Source organism: Betta splendens, chromosome 1 (assembly GCF_900634795.4).
Source record: "Betta splendens chromosome 1, fBetSpl5.4, whole genome shotgun sequence".
Taxonomy (NCBI): domain Eukaryota; kingdom Metazoa; phylum Chordata; class Actinopteri; order Anabantiformes; family Osphronemidae; genus Betta; species Betta splendens.
The window spans coordinates 16451345-16469499 of record NC_040881.3 but is presented as its reverse complement, the minus strand read 5'-3'; the positions used below and the strand labels follow the sequence as shown (position 1 = coordinate 16469499).

Here is an 18155-nt window from a genome sequence, read left to right as displayed (position 1 = left end):
CCACCTGGAGAAACATGATGTCCAAGTTTTAAACAAATGAACTTTTATTATGATATATTGAAGCTTTCACATTTAAAAATAGGAAACAGCGTTTCTACATCCTGGAGAGTAATATAAATAACACTACATACTGCCCCCTTGTGGCGTTTAGGGTAATTAATAATATCCAAAATCCAAAAATGCAATGAACTCAATGTTTGTGTAAAATTATAAGACTACAAATGCACCACCCAAGAAAACGCCCAACACATACAGATACTTTGCCAACAACTTTATTTAACCAATGCCAAATTAGACACAAGTTCAAATCTTCATTTGTTAAACAGTTATACTGAACACTTGGGTATGGAAATGTTTGACCATTAACATAAAGCTACTGACAAAATACCACAAGCACACTTGTGTTAGCTACCGCTACAGAACATGAACATTGACATGTGAGTCAGTTTAGTGCTGTGAATCCTACTCTGGGTGAAATTAAGGAGTGTGTGAACAGAAAAAAGGAGGAGAGGCAGAGGCATGAGACAGCCGAGATCAGAGTAGGTAGAAAGTGGATGGATGGTTGGACAGAAAGAAAGGGATTTCAGCCTTAGGCCACCTCCTCCTCTCCCTCCTCCTCAAACTCTCCCTCTTCAGCGGTGGCATCTTGATACTGCTGGTACTCAGACACCAAGTCGTTCATGTTGCTCTCTGCCTCAGTGAACTCCATTTCATCCATGCCTTCCCCAGTGTACCAGTGGAGGAAGGCCTTGCGGCGGAACATAGCAGTGAACTGCTCAGAGATACGCTTGAAGAGCTCCTGGATGGCTGTGCTGTTGCCGATGAAGGTTGCAGCCATTTTGAGGCCACGAGGAGGAATGTCGCACACGGCCGTCTTCACATTGTTGGGGATCCACTCAACGAAGTAGCTGCTGTTCTTATTCTGCACATTCAACATTTGCTCGTCCACCTCCTTCATGGACATGCGCCCTCGGAACACAGCGGCCACAGTAAGGTAGCGGCCGTGGCGCGGGTCGCAGGCCGCCATCATGTTCTTGGCGTCAAACATTTGCTGAGTGAGTTCGGGCACTGACAGGGCTCTGTACTGCTGGCTGCCCCTGCTGGTGAGGGGGGCAAAACCGGGCATGAAGAAGTGCAGACGGGGGAACGGCACCATGTTAACAGCCAGCTTGCGAAGGTCAGCGTTTAGCTGGCCGGGAAAACGCAGGCAAGTGGTTACCCCACTCATGGTGGCAGAGACAAGGTGGTTGAGGTCTCCGTAAGTGGGCGTGGTGAGTTTGAGCGTGCGGAAGCAGATGTCATACAGGGCTTCGTTGTCGATGCAGTAGGTCTCGTCTGTGTTCTCAACCAGCTGGTGGACAGACAGGGTGGCGTTGTAGGGCTCCACCACTGTGTCGGACACCTGCCGACAGAGGAAACTTAAGCTCAGCTAATTAAGCCTGAGAAAAAACAATACCAGTGGAACAGTGGACATGACGACTGTACCTTAGGAGAGGGCACCACACTGAAAGTGTTCATGATACGATCTGGGTACTCTTCACGAATCTTGCTGATGAGGAGTGTTCCCATGCCAGAGCCAGTTCCACCACCCAGAGAGTGTGTGAGCTGGAAGCCCTGCAGGCAATCGCAGCTCTCTGCCTCTTTCCTCACTACATCCAGGACTGAGTCCACCAGCTCAGCTCCCTCTGTGTAGTGGCCCTTGGCCCAGTTGTTGCCTGCTCCACTCTGGCCTGAAAAGACAGTGTACAGTAATTACAGTACTACTATTTTGCTTTTAAAATGTCATTAAATGCTACACTCATCAATATATCAAGTGCCTTGTATAGAACAAACATGTTTGATGATATTTACCAAAGACAAAGTTGTCAGGTCTAAAGATCTGTCCGAATGGGCCGGATCGGACAGAGTCCATAGTGCCTGGCTCCAGATCCACTAGGATGGCCCTAGGCACATACTTTCCACCTGGTAAACAAATGCTTGTGTCAAAATTTATGTGTAAAAAAAACAGCACTAACGCACGTGTGCAGCTACGTTCCCTCCTCACCTGAAGCCTCGTTATAGTAAACATTGATTCTGTCCAGCTGCAGGTCGCTGTCTCCATGGTAGGTTCCTGTTGGGTCAATGCCATGCTCATCGCTGATCACCTCCCAGAACTAAAGATTAGGTGGAGCACAGTGAAAAAAAAGATTCTATATAAAATTACACAGAGAATAACAGTCTAATTTTATTTTTTTATCTTATTATCACGCTTAATACAAACATCCTGATGTCACTTCCTCAAATGTGAAGATCTGCTATTTTGTCACTGTAACTTGCATCACTGTGATTTTCATTTCATTTTTCAAATCAAGTGACTTTTGAAACCGCAGACTAATATATGCACAGTGTTAAACAGCTTCCATTTGCAATCAGCCTGAGGTCTTTAGACAGTGCACTGACTGTCTGCCTGCGCACAGACGTGCACGGACGCAGGCTGTAACGTGCGTTGTGTTCCAGTATCTTCGCCTGGGCCACACCCCCCCCCCCCCCCCCCCCACATCAACAAATTCACACACACTTCTCTCGGTTAATTCATTCACTTCCGGTCAAACGTCCCCTGAAACTGCGTCCACGAGCACAAACAAACGAGACGCTACCGGCGTTCCCCGGTTCGCGGCTCGGCTGCGCGTGCTTCCGTGTAGCGCCACAGCGGGAATGTCTCCGCTCGCCACCGCCCATCCTCAAGGATGCTATTGTATTCTGCCTTACACAACTCGCTCCATTCCGCTACGTTGACCTATTTACCGTTTCCTGTGGCCAGCGTGGCCTCTTTATCAGCCAACACGGCGGCAACGGCAGGAATAAAGGTAAATTCAGAGGCACAGACGCCTGTTGTCAGGTTGACACACGGGGAGCGGCGCGTTCGCCCGTCTCCTACTCTACCTTCGCTCCAATCTGGTTCCCGCACTGGCCGGCCTGAAGGTGCACTATCTCACGCATGTTGTCGCTGCGGTGTGGGGAGTGTGGCGGATAGCTGCTGCTGATGCAGAGGAAGGTGACGAGGGCGAAGACGGGCTCCGGTTCTGCTGGTAAATCGCTCCTGTCCGGTCCGACTCGGGTGGCAGTTGGGCTGAATGGCGGAGGAGCAGTGGCTACGCTCTAAGCTGTCTCGCCGTCTCCCCACGTCTGCGGCTGCGCCGATCGTCCCTGTACTGCAGCATGACGTCATCTCCATGGCAACCTGAACCGGGCACAGCCGGAAAATTGGCCTGTCCGCGCTGGTTCGTTCGGCTGGAGAACCCGAGCAGAGCAGTCGGATGCTCGGATGTGGGATTGACATAGTTTACGGAATAGAAGCAAGCAGGCGGATTAACTTTCAGCCTAAAGTCTGACGCTGTTCCTGAAAACAGGGATACGCGTTATTAGTCAGTTCCTGCATATTAATTAAGTATGACTGCTGAATTTAGATACATTCACCGGCGACATGCGCAAACCTACAATGATGTGAACAAGCTGAACATGTGTCTACATCATAAGTTATCTTATAGTTTAGTAGTGTTTTTTTATTTGGAGTTTGCATATTTTGCAAGTGGTGTTTGCAGGGTATTGTTTCACTCTGTCTATATGTCCAGATTCTAAATTTACAGAAAAACAAGAAACTTTGAGGAGTAGTTTGAATTTACAATCCAGCCAAGTTACGTCATTCTTTGGAAGCCGCTAATTATTTTGTTTGTGTCGTTGCCTGTAGAGACAGGAAGTTTGGAAACAGACCCTGGAAGAGAGAAGGAAACAGATGGGATGACGTATCCCAAGCTCAGCTTCCAGCAACTATGGTTCAGAAAACACAGAACAGCACTGTATATGGCTGAAGCTGAATAGCAGCTTCATCCATATACATGAGCCTGTAACTATACAATAATGTAGCCAGAGCAGGATTAGTGAAGTTTAGCGGTGAAGGGTGAAGAGTTTGAGGCACGAAAACAAAAGTCCTGTATCCTTTTGCATTTAGGAAATTTAGAATCCATGGATAGAGTTTGTGTAACATCACCTCAGCAAGACAACAGTGAAGTGTAACTAGAGCAGTAATGAACGCTAACTACCGAACATTCTTCTATTGTGAGGATATGACGAGTTGTGACTAAACATCTGCCCTTATGTCTGTGTGTTTTTATTGTCTAAAATCTAAATGATGGTTTAAATATGTGTTAAATATAGATTAGAAAATGACAACCTACAATATTTCACTTGTATAATAAAACTACTACTACTAAACTAACTACTGGTTACGACTATGGAGCTAAATTGGGCCTACTGTATATGTCTTGAAAGCGAAATAAAACAATTTGAAACTGAAAGCTTGAAATGCAAAGATTTTCAATTCAAATATATTTTGAGATTTAGTTTTTATGTTTTCGATTTCAAGTCTTAAATTTTCGCATTTAAAACTTTTTTTTCAGTTACAGTTGTGTTTTTTTCAGGTTCAGCTCTTTTTCAGGTTCAATTCTGCTCAATTCTGCTTCACCGAAATTTGCCTGTAACAACGTGTTGCAGTTACTCACTCACTACTACTCAGGGACAGAGAGCGACAGTGTTGCAAGGTGCTGCTGTGATGAGTCCACGCCTCTCCAGCATTTGTCTGGTTCGAATCGTGTGATATATGGTTCTGAGGTCGTTCACCTCAGCTCACATTTTAGCTGCTAGCGCCATGTTAGCCGCTAGTGTGTTGTTAGCGCAGCGTTAGCCGCTAGCATTAGCTAGCTTATCTCGTCAGCTAGCTGTAAATATGACATTGTTTTTTTATACAGGCTGACGCATCCCAGCTGCCGAAAGGCAAGGAGGTTGCTTCTCAAACTGACACCACTGCAGGCTGTGGACACACGGCTACCTTGTAGAAGAGTTGTTGCTCACCTCAGGAGCAAAGGTATGTACATTTAACAGCAGTAAGATCATGTGTTGGCCAATAGGCAGTTTTACAGTATTTGACAGAGATTTTGGATTTCACCTTTCAGTAGTTGTAGTAGAAGTATTCATAATCTGATCTATATTATTGTCTATATATTCACTCTGTATGCAGTTGGTCAACTTATTTGATAATTTTAGTCTTTTGTCGGGTAATTTGTAATTCTCGTGTTATGGTGCAGATTATGTGAAAAATGTGATGGAGACCATCTTCAATAAAGTCCTGCTGGACCCAGGTCGTTATATGGAGGACCTTGTGAACATCCCTGTCCCACCGGCCCTCTGAATTTGAGCAACCTGACAGAAAGGAGGTCATTAATGTCATGCCAAGATTTAACAGACCAGCACTATAAAAGCTAAGTTGAAAGAGTGTTCTCCAAACACCATTAAAACTGATCTAACTACCTATATATTGTTTACATTTGTGAAGGTTGTGAGATACATAGGAAATATTGGACATTTCATTAATCTGCTATTCCATTCTCTATACCTTCTAGAGTGGTGTCAAGGAAAACAGCTGCATCTTCTATCTGTATAGCTGCTGCACTGCTTCCGATCAAAATTTCTTCCAAATTGTGGGGAGCACAACAAAGATCCTCACATCTCCCCAGCCAACTGCCCAAGACTGTACCTTTTCTGCTCCAGAAACTATGCTTTCAACATAACTATGAATCCTACCCTGTGGTCTGTTTATCCCACTTCCTTTTATTAATCTATCAGGCAACTTCACCTGCACATTAAACTGTAAAGGTAACTTATCCAGCATTATAGTGCTGGTGCATTGGTTGACAATAAAGTTGGCTTTGACTATTGCTATTGTTTTCACTTTTTTAAGGGGAAAAAAGACAAATGCTTTATAATATTTCAGCTTCTATTTAGGTATTGCAATGAAAACCGTAATTTAGTTATTTCACTAAGTCCAACATGGGTGCCTTGTCCCTCAGGCAACACTGCCCTGATCCACAAGACCAGTGAAGATGGGATGACAACTTGGATTCTTCACCATAGAAGTTCCTAGCACCAGCTGACAAAACTTCTCTAGGCTAGATACTTGCAATGCATGTCTAGTTGCCTCTATGGTGTAGGGGGAAGGGATGCGAAGCTTGCCTTTGTGACTGTGAACAAACATGAGGTGCTGTGTTTTCGGCGCAGATCGAGTTCCAAATCCATTGTGTGTTTTAGTTCCGGTAAAGAATAATGTTGTAGTTTACTCCCAGATTAAGGTAAAATATCTGTTTAGTCACAATCACATTATGGGGAACGGTGGAAATTTTAAATAGTCATGGATAATGTCTCAATTTGAATGTTTATGTCACAGGTAGAAATTAACAGTCAGACTTCAGTTGAGACATACAGTATGGGCCTGATTTAGCTCCATAGTAATCTGCTCCTCTGTAAAGTTTGTAGCTGTAGTTATGATGGTTGATGGTATGATTGTGATGGATGTAGTGGTTATTAGAGGCCCTTTACTGATTTTTATGCCAGAAATGTGTATTACCACGTTAAAGCCTCAGAGGGGCAGCACATTTCTTTTTCTGTTCAGCTGATAAAGCAAAAAGGGAAAAGGTAGGTTTCCCTTTTTGTATTGTATTTGTATAATACATTAAGTTACTGTACCATGAACCTGGACAGGCTGCTGACGAGTCTTCAACCAGGGGCAGCTGAGACTGACTTAAAACATGTATAGTAAAAAATGCATGCATGGTGTATAGGATTTGCTGTATTTTGGTTCTATTTGTGAAGCTGCTAGAGTCAGTGATGTGTGACATGTTTTGGCAGTCACAGAAAATTACAATAATATGAATATGATATGTAAGCCTGTGCACATTTTTCACCTAACATTGTTGTATTGATTTGTGTTTTTTTAGTATGGTTTACATAGTCCACTGTCACAGACTCATGAACTGCCTTTGTCACCATTTCCGGTTTAGCTCTGTGCTTTTTTGTTTCCGCTTTCCTGTTGCCATGTGACATCACCAGCTGTTAATCATCACTAATTAGTCTTGTATTTAGTCTCCACCACTCACCTGTTCTACAGTAGTTGCCAGATTGTTGTGTAACTTCACCACTTTTCAGCGTTGTATTCCTTGTATGCAGATTTGTGCTTAGACCCCGCCCGTGTTCCTGATCTTGTTTTTGTCAAGCCCTTGTTGTTCCGTCGCCATGCCTGAAGTGTGTTTTGACCTAAAGCCTGCCTTTGACTATCCACCTGCCTGTTCCCTGTCTGTGTCGTAGCCTGTGTCTTACATGTGCTTTGACGCTTGCCTGTACCTTGGATTTTGCTTGCCATTAAACGAACGAAAATGTTGGTCTGTTACACAAGAGCCCACTGTGTTATGGCTTAGATTTATTTACTATACTATGACTTTTTATGGTCATAACCTTTTTCTTTCAGCCCTTTATGATGTTATCCATTTTACTTGTGTAACATTTGAGTTGTTTAAGATGTTCCCCCTTCAGAGTAACATTGTTACAACTGTACCTGCTCTGGTACAGTTGTAACACAGTTCTGCACACAGTTCTGCAGGCGGACATACAAAACCCTGGACTTTCGTTTTCCTGCCTGGTGGTTAAGATGGTTCCCTGGTTACAACGAGCTACCAGGACACACTACGCGACTTGTTGATTATAGGATAGGATACAACTTTATCATTCCCACAATGGGGAAATTTCTGTGTTTACAGCAGCATGACAAAAATAAAATAATAAAGTAAACACCAGCAGTAGAAAAGTTGTGCAAAAGGAAATAACGGTAATAATAGTGCAAGAAAAACATCAGTAATACAAGTAAAAGAGTAACAGAAAAATAAAGACCAACAGTAAGAAAATTGTGCTAGAAGAAAGCAACAGTAATAATAGTGCAAGAAAAACAGCAGTAAACAACAACAATACCAGTAAAGCAGAACAGAACAGAAAGGGAAACAGAAGGTCGTGACAATTGTGTGTCACTGTAGTACTGTATTGTCTTAAGAGTCTTAAGGCTGTGGAGAGGAATGACCTGCGGTAGCGCTGCTTCCTGCACTGAGAGTGTAACAGTCTGGTGCTGAAGGAGCTGCTCAGAGCCTCTACAGTGGTGCAGGGGGTGGAGGGGTTCTCCATGATGGATGTTAGTTTACCAACATCCTGTGCGCCACCTCCTCCATGGACTCCAGTGTGCAACCCAGGAAAGTTTTATCCAGTTAGTTCAGTCTCTTCCTGTCTCTCCTCCTGTCATAAAAAATCCTTAGCAGCTCTCCCACACCAAAGGACCTCAGTCTCCTCAGCAGGTGAAGGTGACTCTGACCTTTCTTGTACAGGGCTGGTTGTTAGACCAGTCCAGTTTATTGTCGAGCTGAAACCAGGTCCACATTCTCAATGCCCTGGGTGTTCACCGATGTGTGTGGTGGAGGGGACCTTCTGAAGTCCTGACGAGCTCTTTTGTTTTGCTAGTGTTAAGGTTTAGGTGGTTATTTTCACACCAGACCACATATGGAATATGGAGAGGATCACCTCGCTGAGTTGGTCTGCACACTCCCCGAGGACCCTGCAGCTGATTTTATCAGGGCCTGGGGCTTCCTGGCCTTTGTTCTCTTTAACTCCCTCTTGACCTGGTTCAGAGTGAGGCAGAGGGGTGTGTGTGGTTGCTGGTCTGGAGCTGTGGGTTGATGAGGGGGTCCCCTTGTTGTCGCCTGGATTGTAGACGTGTGAAGAGGGAGCCGTATGGATGGAGACTGGAGGCTGGGCAGAGTCCAATCTGTTGAAGAACTGATTTAACTCATTTGCCCAGGCTTAGTCACCCGTGGCCTGGCGACCATTTCCAACCTTCCCATGGCTGAAATGTTTTTCAGTCCTCTTCACACATCACGGACGTGGTTCTTCTTCCAGGCGATGCTCCAGCTTCTTCCTGTAGCTGTTCTGGCACCTCCTGATTTTATATTGAAGGTCCCTCTGCACTCTGTGCAGTTCTTCCTTGTCCCCTGAGAGAAAGGCCCTCTTCTTTTTATTTAGAAGAGCTTTCAGCTAAGGACTGACCCAGGGCTTATTGTTGGAAAGCACCTCACTGTCTTTGTTGGCACGGTGTTTTCCACACACATGTGGTTTAAGAAATTCTTAACTTTTAAGTAAAAATCGCTAATTCGCACATTTGCTGATCTAATATGGATGAAAACCCAAGGTGCGGCAGCGAGAAGCTGAGCCTCACCTCTTCATATTCAGCTGTCACAAAATGTATTGCTATATGTTGATCTCTAGCAAGACATTTAACACTAGCTCCCTGGCAGCCCCCATGTGTGACAGCCCACTGCTCCCCCATTTAGGAGGTGGCTCAAATGCAGAGGACAAAACTTTCCCAACAGAATCATTAAAGTATCTGTCTGTACGTAGCACTTTCCCGTTTCTGTTTTACAGCTTGTTACCAATATAATGTTCGCAGCATACTGATAGACTTGTTCTAGTCCATGACTTTCTACAACCTGCCTAATGTATTTACAGATGTGTGTGGCATAATCACTTTTTTGGCTTTTTCTGAAAATTCGAGGCGAAGCAGAGCAGTTCTCTGTAGCATCCTGCAGGGGGCGCTGCTGTCATCCTGGTTCTACAAAGGTTAACCCGGGGAATCACCACGAATGGGTTTTCATAAAAACAACTGGATGACATTAAGTAAAACTCAAGCAAAAGTACTTGACAGGGAACATTTTGACCTTGAGTTAATCATTCTTCTTTTCCTCTTTCTTTTTCTTTTTGTCTCCTAACGAGGAGCAAACCTATAAAACTAATAAAAAAATTAAAACGCCTTCATTGATGGTAAAAATGTTAAAAAAAGTACTTTTGTCTAGAATGGGTATGAACAGTGAAGATCACATAGAGGGTACAGATCAAATTGTTCCTTCCATTGTCTCTTGCTGCTATAAAAGTAAAAGTCTTCAGACCAAATATGTAGGTGAGAGAGAAAATCTGATAAAATATGAAACATGGCCAATAGTCATGTATTCCAATAGACTAATGAAAAAGATTATCTTTTTCTCATAATTTTAAAACCTGACTTTAGAGGAGACAGCCATGAGCCTCACTGCACATCACTGGTATGAGTCATCCCCAACCTTGGGAAACTATTATAATATAATGAAGATGTTGGAATATTCTGCTGCGATTTTCAACAGCTTGTTTTGGAAGAATATACTGTGTGCAGCTTACTGTCATTCTTTTCGCCATGAACTCAGGTAAGACGCTTCTACAGGGTTCACATTTGTATTACTCCCTATAATCTCCCACAAACTCGCTGTGACCACTCTGGCTGCATCTCCTACTCTGCATCTGTCCATCCTCCACACGCCCACCCACCACTGCACCCGTTTCCTCTTAGTGGGCTTGATTTAAATGTTGCACACGTGCTTGTTTGGGTGATTTTCCTGCTCATAGATTTTAGGGTTAATTAAATATGTTGCACCAAGGTGAACACAGGAGCCGTGGTTTGTCACAGTATGCACGAGCTGGCAGGTACATTCACTCATTAAGAACAGCAGTAAAACTATTCAGCATGTCGGCAAAACCTACAGTAGCATAGACGTCGATACTCAGCACTTTGGAAGGACTCACACACATGCACACACACACACACACGCTGAAGAAAAAAGGATGTAAACGTGTGGCAGAGCACAGGGATAAAAGCTAATTTACTGTGCAGGGCAACATACTATATAATGAACAGACATTGACAAGACTGTTTTATTGCACTGGCAAGTATTTATCTTGAATAGATACATTCACAGTAAATCTTAATTGCTCTTGAAGGTGAATTGATGTTAAGTGATACATCATTTACCGTAGTAAAAGCCTGTAGACGTCTCTAATTAGTTACATCAGAAGGATTTGAGAAGAACAGGGGAAAAAGTTTTGGCTCCTGGCCATTGGTGCTATTCAATAAAACATAAAGGCAGATATGTAAAAGAGAATGTTTGGCTGTGGGTTTGTGAGGCCGGCATATGGATTTATTTACCCTCAACTGCATATGTTTAACAACTGCACTTGTCTGTCAAGAAAACAGACGGATAAAAAAGATTGGCCTCATCTGTCACCGTCACCTTGGCTCCACCACTCATCATCTACATCGCTTGTCCTCGCAAGTGTCAGGGGGAGCTGGAGCTGATCCCAGCTGTGGTTTGAGCAAGAGGCGGGGTTCACCCTGGACAGGTCGCCAGTCCATCACAGGACACCTCAATTTCAATATCTGACATGAAATCTAAATTACATGGCATGAAACCAAAACAATAAAAGAGATTACTTTAAAAAAAAGAAAAGCTGACTTAAGCTTGTGTGCTTAAGTGAAATGATGACCTGTCCCAAAAGATGAAGGTTTGATCCCATTTAGACATTATGCTGTGGTAGTTTATAGATCAGGAAGCATCACTAGCAGGGCTAATTCAAATATATATATATATATATAATATTTAAAAAAAAGATGTACATTTTCAAGTATAAATAATATAATGCAAAAGGCTCTAACTGTGTCAAAACATTTGAATATTCAGCAAAAGTAATTTTTGCTATCAAACTTGCAAACAGGTTTACTGTATAAACACAGTTAATTCATCATTACACAGTGGACAGCAAAATACAAAGCACTGATCTCAGTGTAAATCAGTGCTTCATTTATTGTCATTGGAGCCTGTTGTTTGTTGTCTTTGTAGTTTATTCCAAATTTATGCAAAGAAATTGGTCCAGATGAAGAAATGCTTTGATTTATTGAACCCTGACATTCATTTTGTCAAAATGTGGCTGAAAACTGAAATATTGTAAATATTACAGAACATACATGTAAACCAACATACAGACTTGTACAGTGGTTGCAAAATGTAAAACACAAAACAAAACTGCAACTGCTGTTGCTGATGTGCTATTGCCCCTTCTCCAATAGCTCCATTCATGCATCACTCTACCCAGCAAGGAGTAGAAACACAGCATGTACCTTTTTTGTGACAACTAAGCCTGACTTGGTTCTGTGTGCCTTTTGTTTCCTCCATCTGTGTGCTTAGATTCATGTTCCTGTTTAGCAGTGACTTTTAGTTTGCTATTCTATTATTGTTATTCAGATTGAGCTGGCCTAGTTAATTAGTTAGTTTAGATGTTTCCCTGTGTGGGATTCTGGTTGGTCTACAGTAAGTTAAGCTGGCCTAGTTTCTCAGCGAGGAGTCTTGCATTATATGTAATTATATGCATGTATGTAGGCAGTGTAGTGATTTGTATCAATTAGAGCAACTCAATCAATTGCATTATTTAATTCCTGGTTAATATTTCATGCAGTGATGGTGACTTTGTTTCACATTTAAACACTATGGGTTTTAGTGTTGCCACTTTTGCAGTTCAGTTCACCAAGTGGAAATGTCATAACCATTTTTGATTTGATGATTCTTGGAGATTCTGTTTTATCCACTGGGCTGCTCGTAACAATGCCTTAATCAACTTAATACAAACGAAGCAATAATGTTTCAACAGCACACTGTATTATTTAACTGTAATAACGGCATAATAAAGGCAGCATTGCAGCAAAGTGCATATGTGTATTCATTCATCCTTTCTTGTCTTAGTCATCATAACCATGGCAACAACGTCCTGTAATGTTTGTAATTTAAAAAGTTTCCCACTTGCTTTTCAGGCACTTTACAGTAGATGCTTTCTTCTTCAGATATTACTGTAATACATAATTTCCTTTGTGATGCGATTGTGTGTGAATCAACTAAAACATCATTTGATGTTGTATGAATGCTGCAGTGTTATTTTAGCAAAAAAAAAGTGTTCACCAATATTGTGAAAAGCATCAATGCCAGACTGCACCCAGCTTTCTTTCAGTTCTTGCTAAGTTTCATTCATCATTGTTCCCTTCTAAGAACAAATGAATAAACCCATATCGTTGCTTTGCAGAAGGAGCCGAGCATTTCAAAGGAACTAATAAAACGTCGCCCCGCAGAATCAATCCTACAGTTTACAGACCAATGGAACCAAGCAGTCAGTCAATGTGCTGCCTTCATTACCTTAATTGGTTTTCTTTATCTGCTCACCACCTGTTTCCTATTGGAGAAGTTGTTTGTGCCATGCGAAGCCCCTCTTAATCTGAGGCTCACCCCTCTTACTGTACATTATGAGGGATAAGTACTTAAACAGTTACTGCTCATTTGTTTGGTTTAATGAAACACTACGTTTGCTGCTACTGATATCATTAAGGTAAATATTGTCCATTTCTCTGAGTCGTCCTCTGGTGCTCACATCTCTTGAGCGAGACACAGCAATGCAAGCTCAAGCATCACACACACTCAAACTCTTCTGTGCGTGTGCTTTGGGATGCAGTGCTTGTGTTGCTATAGAAAGATGCTTTGAGCAGAGCTTCATGAAAAGTAGAGTGACGTTCACACTGGCATCAACGCTGAGGTACGACCCACAGGCACAAATATGCATTTATCATAATCACATCACATAAACAGGCCCATAGCAACCAGTTGAAATTAATTAATGATCATGAAATGTGTCTTAAGGCAGCAGTTGTATTTATTCAGGCATCGCCTCGCTAGTTTTGACTCCTTCTCTTCTTTCCGTCTTTCTTTTTTAGTCTCTGTGTTTTCAAACAATCTCAGGACCTGTCACTGACAGAAATATGAGGCCAGGCACAGTGAGGTGGTCTTGCCCATAATATACAGTCTGTGTGAAGGGCAGAGACACACAGATTTCTAAGTTCCAAAGCTAAAGCTCATTTTCCCATTATTTCATGCAAATTAATTATTCAGTGGGTGATCAGTAGCCTGCAGCATGAAACATGGTTACTCACAGAACCACCAAATTGAACCAAGTTGTTTAAGCATCATCTCATGGGATTTATTAAATCATACTACATATTCATTTTTGTACTGTCTTAGATATCAACAGATAAATGAACTTTAATACTAAATTGACTAAATAACCAAGATTTTAGTTGGTTGCTTCATGCTGACCTTTTTTCTTCATAGTCTTCATTTCTTTGCATTTATCGATCTAAGGTCTATTAATTTCACAACAAAATAACAAAATATTTATAATACAATGTGTTTGCTGCTGTAATGAATTACTACATCTTTGTGAAGTTTTCTTCATGAAACCGCTTTAGAAAACACATGGAGCTTCTGCTTCTGGCCACAGCCACATAGCTTTGATTGTGCTCTTGCGTCAAGTGGAGGTTGTCTGAACTCAATCATCCAAAGAATTAGATCAAGTTGTCAAGTGTTTTCATCACAGCTGCTACGGAGAAACAATAAATAAAATGTGTTTAGTTCAAAACTTGAGTTTGTGCAGTAACAGGATGATGAAGCTTTAAAACAGAAACGACCTAATGAAACAGTATGACTTTTTTTCCTATAGTTGATGACCTTCTAGATTTATACTGCTCTGTACACTAGACTTACCGTAGAAGTAAAGGCCTGAAGCTAAGACTAATATAAAACACTTACAGTAAACTATAGCTAACTAACTAAAAAGCAGTTATACAGGTAAAGATTATGTTTGATAATATCTCTACGATTTAAATCTACTGGGCTCCAAACTGTTGTGCTCTGCTTGCTGTGAACATCTAAAAGCTTTACATCTGGGTTCATGAGCTTTAGTCAAAGTACTGATCAAAGAGGAACGATCAGCTCCTGATGGAGGCTGGCTCTCAAAGTCATCCCACCCCACCGGTAGGACGAATTTCACACTTACTTACACTTACTGAATAAGCAATAAAGTCATTTGTGTCCTTGAATACTTTTCAGAGCATTGAAAATTTAGGTTTAGTTAACGTCACGTGTCTAAACAATATTGTTCTTTTTGTTGAGAGCATCAAACATTTTTTTATTTTAATCACAAAATGTTAGAATAAAGATATTGACAAATTTTATCAAAATTCTAAAGCTAAGTCTTTTTGGTGACTATGGAAACTACACAACTCCAGGTTTGAACTGCAGCATGTAATAGGACCTTCATCATTGAACTTCCTGTGGAGGCTAGGCTGCTAATGCACATCTGTGCGTTAACCAGCCTTCTCACGTTGACTTCATAAATTCACAGCTTTATCCCTGAATTTTTAGTCACACAAAAAGTGGGCATGAGGCTTCATTATCAAAATTCAGTCCTCAATTTTCCACTGTCTGCACAGCAAGACGCTTTCAGAGAGAACAAAAAGAGAGAGAACTGCGTGTATGTGTGTGTACGTACGTGCGTGTGTGTGTACATGGTGAACAGTAGGTGAATAACAATGTGTTTAGGAACCCACACTAACACAACTGATGTGTTAGTGCAGTGAATACAAACATATGTGACAATGTGTAGTATAGTACAGTATATAGTGGTAGTAAAAGCAATTAATAGCTGATGACATCCAGGTCCCAGAATGACAGAGTAAAGACTCCACACATTGTGTCCTGTAAACTACACACTGCAAGTTGTTAGATTAAAAGGTGACCTTTAATAAAGTCCTTGTTGCTTTGTAATGAACCACAGAAAGAAGATGCAGCAATAGAAAGAACAAAAGGAGAAATTGCATTACACGATTACATTACACTCTATGAAACAAAAGCTACAATTAATATGAGCAGAGTGGAACTAAGACGACGAGAGGAGGAAGCAAAAGGAAACATAGTAGCTGAGCAAAAAGCTGCTGTTTTCCACAGGAGGAGCAGTAGCTTGCTGTTTACTTTAGGCCAAGTAAAAAACCAAGAAACCAAGCCGTTTCATTTGATGTATGTGTATGTTTTGCTTTTACGCCCAGATTCTGCAGAATTTTTCCAAATGTCGTCACACACACTGGGAATGTAGATGATTTGAATTGATAATGAATGATGATAATGAACAGCTGAACAGCGTTTCTATTTTTTCGCTCTCCTCTATGTAGCTGAAAGCACCAACTGCATTAAATAGAGCTGCTGCACTGGTGACGAGCCTTGGGGACATCAGAGAATAACAGGAAGATGATGGAAGCTTTTACAGCGCAGACACATGGACACTTTACACAGCGTATCACTGAGACTGTGATTAATTACTGCTATGAGCCTCGCTGTTTTTCCTCCCACACTCACATACTACGCACACGCCAAACACACAGCGATGCACTCGATCCCCTCAGTCATTATTATAATAAAGCTTCTGCTTTGATGCATCATAATTGTAAGCACAGGTGTAGTTGCTTATTATTCATTTGCTACCTGGACATGGATTAAGACGCTGTTGTTTGTGCAGGTGTGCAGACACGCAGACACAACGCTTTCAGTCATACAAACAAACAAACTACACGCACGCACAAGTCACACTCTTTCATTTTTTTATTCGACCAGTTCAGCATTTCGGAAATTCTAATCTTTTTTACTGTGCTTAAATATTTCTCCTCATAAGAGATAATAAAATTGATATGATTGGTCTCATATCTGTGAAGAAAATATATTTAGCGTAACAAATGGGAACAGATGTGAAATGTTACCCAGGAGCTGTCTTCATAAGGAGGACCTTGTTTTTTATTGCTGTACATAAAATTTTGTATGACAGATGATGCTGATACATCGTTTTACAATTTTTTTATTTTTTAAACAAAGCTTTATCATTGTTTGAGAGGGAGTTTTGGGAGAAAATGCATGCATGAGTCGCCTCTCATATTATGCTTCATTATCCCTGATGTGATTCGTCCTAATAGTTTCTCCTTAATACAACTGGGTACGGTCAGAAGGCCCAGCAGCTTTGATGCTCTCGACGAGCCGCCGGGGGAATTTCAGCTTCGTCTTCTATTCTTTGTGATTCAGATTCCGTCATACTATACATTGCTTTGCATTTCAAAGGAAAAAAAATACTCTACCTACATGTAGCAACATGCTATAATGAAAGCAGCCACATCTAAAAAACACACAGATGCACACACACGCATACTGTAGGAATATACAGTATGTGCACCACTACTCTTGGCCAGTGAGGCTGTCTCCTGCTTCTTTGTGTCACTCTAGAAGATGGACGGATGGATGGCACTTTCATCATTCAGCAACTATTTTGCATCACTCATTGGACATTTGAACTACTGTATAATGTACAATGTTGCTGCGCCAGCACCGTGTGGCCTTTTAAGTATAAATTATCACGATCAAGAGTTTCTGTATTGAACCTGTTCTCGTGGTGCTGTCCGTCAAACTTTAAACCTTATTCAGCTCTAGGACTGGATGTCCACGCTCACATCTTCAAATCTCATTCTGTACTCAAGAGCATATGGAAGGTAAGAATAAGGTGCAGCTCATCTGTTTGAGCATCAGTGTTTGAGTTGATACAGTAGTTAACTGGAGGTCAAGGAGAAGTGCTGATTCTGGCAAGTGGTGCCGCTGCACCACTTACTGCCCTTTGTGACAGATGAGCCGATGAGACATTAGCAGTTATAGAAGCCGAGCCAAGGGTGGAGGAAGTCGGCATCCATCTCAGTCGCTCCTGCCACTGTTACTGTACATGTAATATATTTAAACTTAATGAGCCATCACTCATCAGCTGTCTGTGGCCGGACCAGGATTCAAGAGCCACACTGAAAGTTATGTGTGGTCGCTCTTCAGGGACCTTCACACTTAAGAAAACACAGACGATGGGAAAGTGCAAATAAACACGCAAATTCAGCTGTGCAGCCAGAGTTTACAAGCTTTTTGTTCATACTCAGCCCTTACTAAGACCTAGACCTTTAAAAGTGAAGTAGTGGACATTTTAACCTTTACTGTACATTTGCACAAGCATATTTATTTTGCTGAATGAAATCCTGCAGTTTCATTATGATGGTGTGTTTTTCTAGCAGAGCTCGCCCCTTTTTGTCTTACTCAACAAACAACACACACACACACACACACACACACACACACACACACACACACACACACACACACACACAGAGGAAGGAACAGGTGATGATGAATCTGTTCTTTAACCAAATTTTAGTTATGAAATGTCAGGCAACCACTGAGGGAAGCTGGCTTTACCTTTAAATATTGTCCTTTCCAAGCAATATATATTCAATAATGTATTAATAATTCATTTAGTAATTATACTGACCTTTGCTTGAAGACGACTGCGAGTAATCAGGATTGGCTTCATCTCCTTTCAAAGCCTGCTTACACCTCTATTTTCAGATTTCTTTAGATAGGAGAAAATAAAATAATAAATAATAATAATAATAATAAATAATATATATACAGTGGAAAAATAAGCAGTGGAAATTGTCAGCATGCCTG

The 18155-nt window shown here is 41.6% G+C and overlaps 1 protein-coding gene and 1 long non-coding RNA gene across 4 annotated transcripts; one reads left to right on the top strand and one right to left on the bottom strand.

Moving 5' to 3' along the window:
• Positions 1 to 256: 256 nt before the first annotated feature.
• Positions 257 to 3176, bottom strand: LOC114858378 (tubulin beta-4B chain-like). Its single transcript, XM_029155544.3, has 5 exons — positions 2923 to 3176; positions 2045 to 2153; positions 1852 to 1962; positions 1486 to 1730; positions 257 to 1402 (listed from the first exon to the last, which is right to left on the bottom strand). Exons 1-5 carry the CDS (start codon positions 2977 to 2979, stop codon positions 590 to 592), a joined length of 1335 nt encoding a protein of 444 aa, XP_029011377.1. The 5' UTR covers positions 2980 to 3176; the 3' UTR covers positions 257 to 589.
• Positions 2543 to 5750, top strand: LOC114856155 (uncharacterized). Of its 3 annotated transcripts, none has more exons than XR_008695150.1 (4): positions 2543 to 2846; positions 3728 to 4577; positions 4785 to 4900; positions 5121 to 5750. It is a non-coding gene; the product is annotated as an uncharacterized LOC114856155 (long non-coding RNA). The 3 variants fall into 3 exon arrangements; XR_008695151.1 differs by having other exon boundaries at positions 3728 to 4618; XR_008695149.1 differs by lacking the exon at positions 3728 to 4577.
• The last annotated feature ends 12405 nt before the right edge of the window (positions 5751 to 18155 follow it).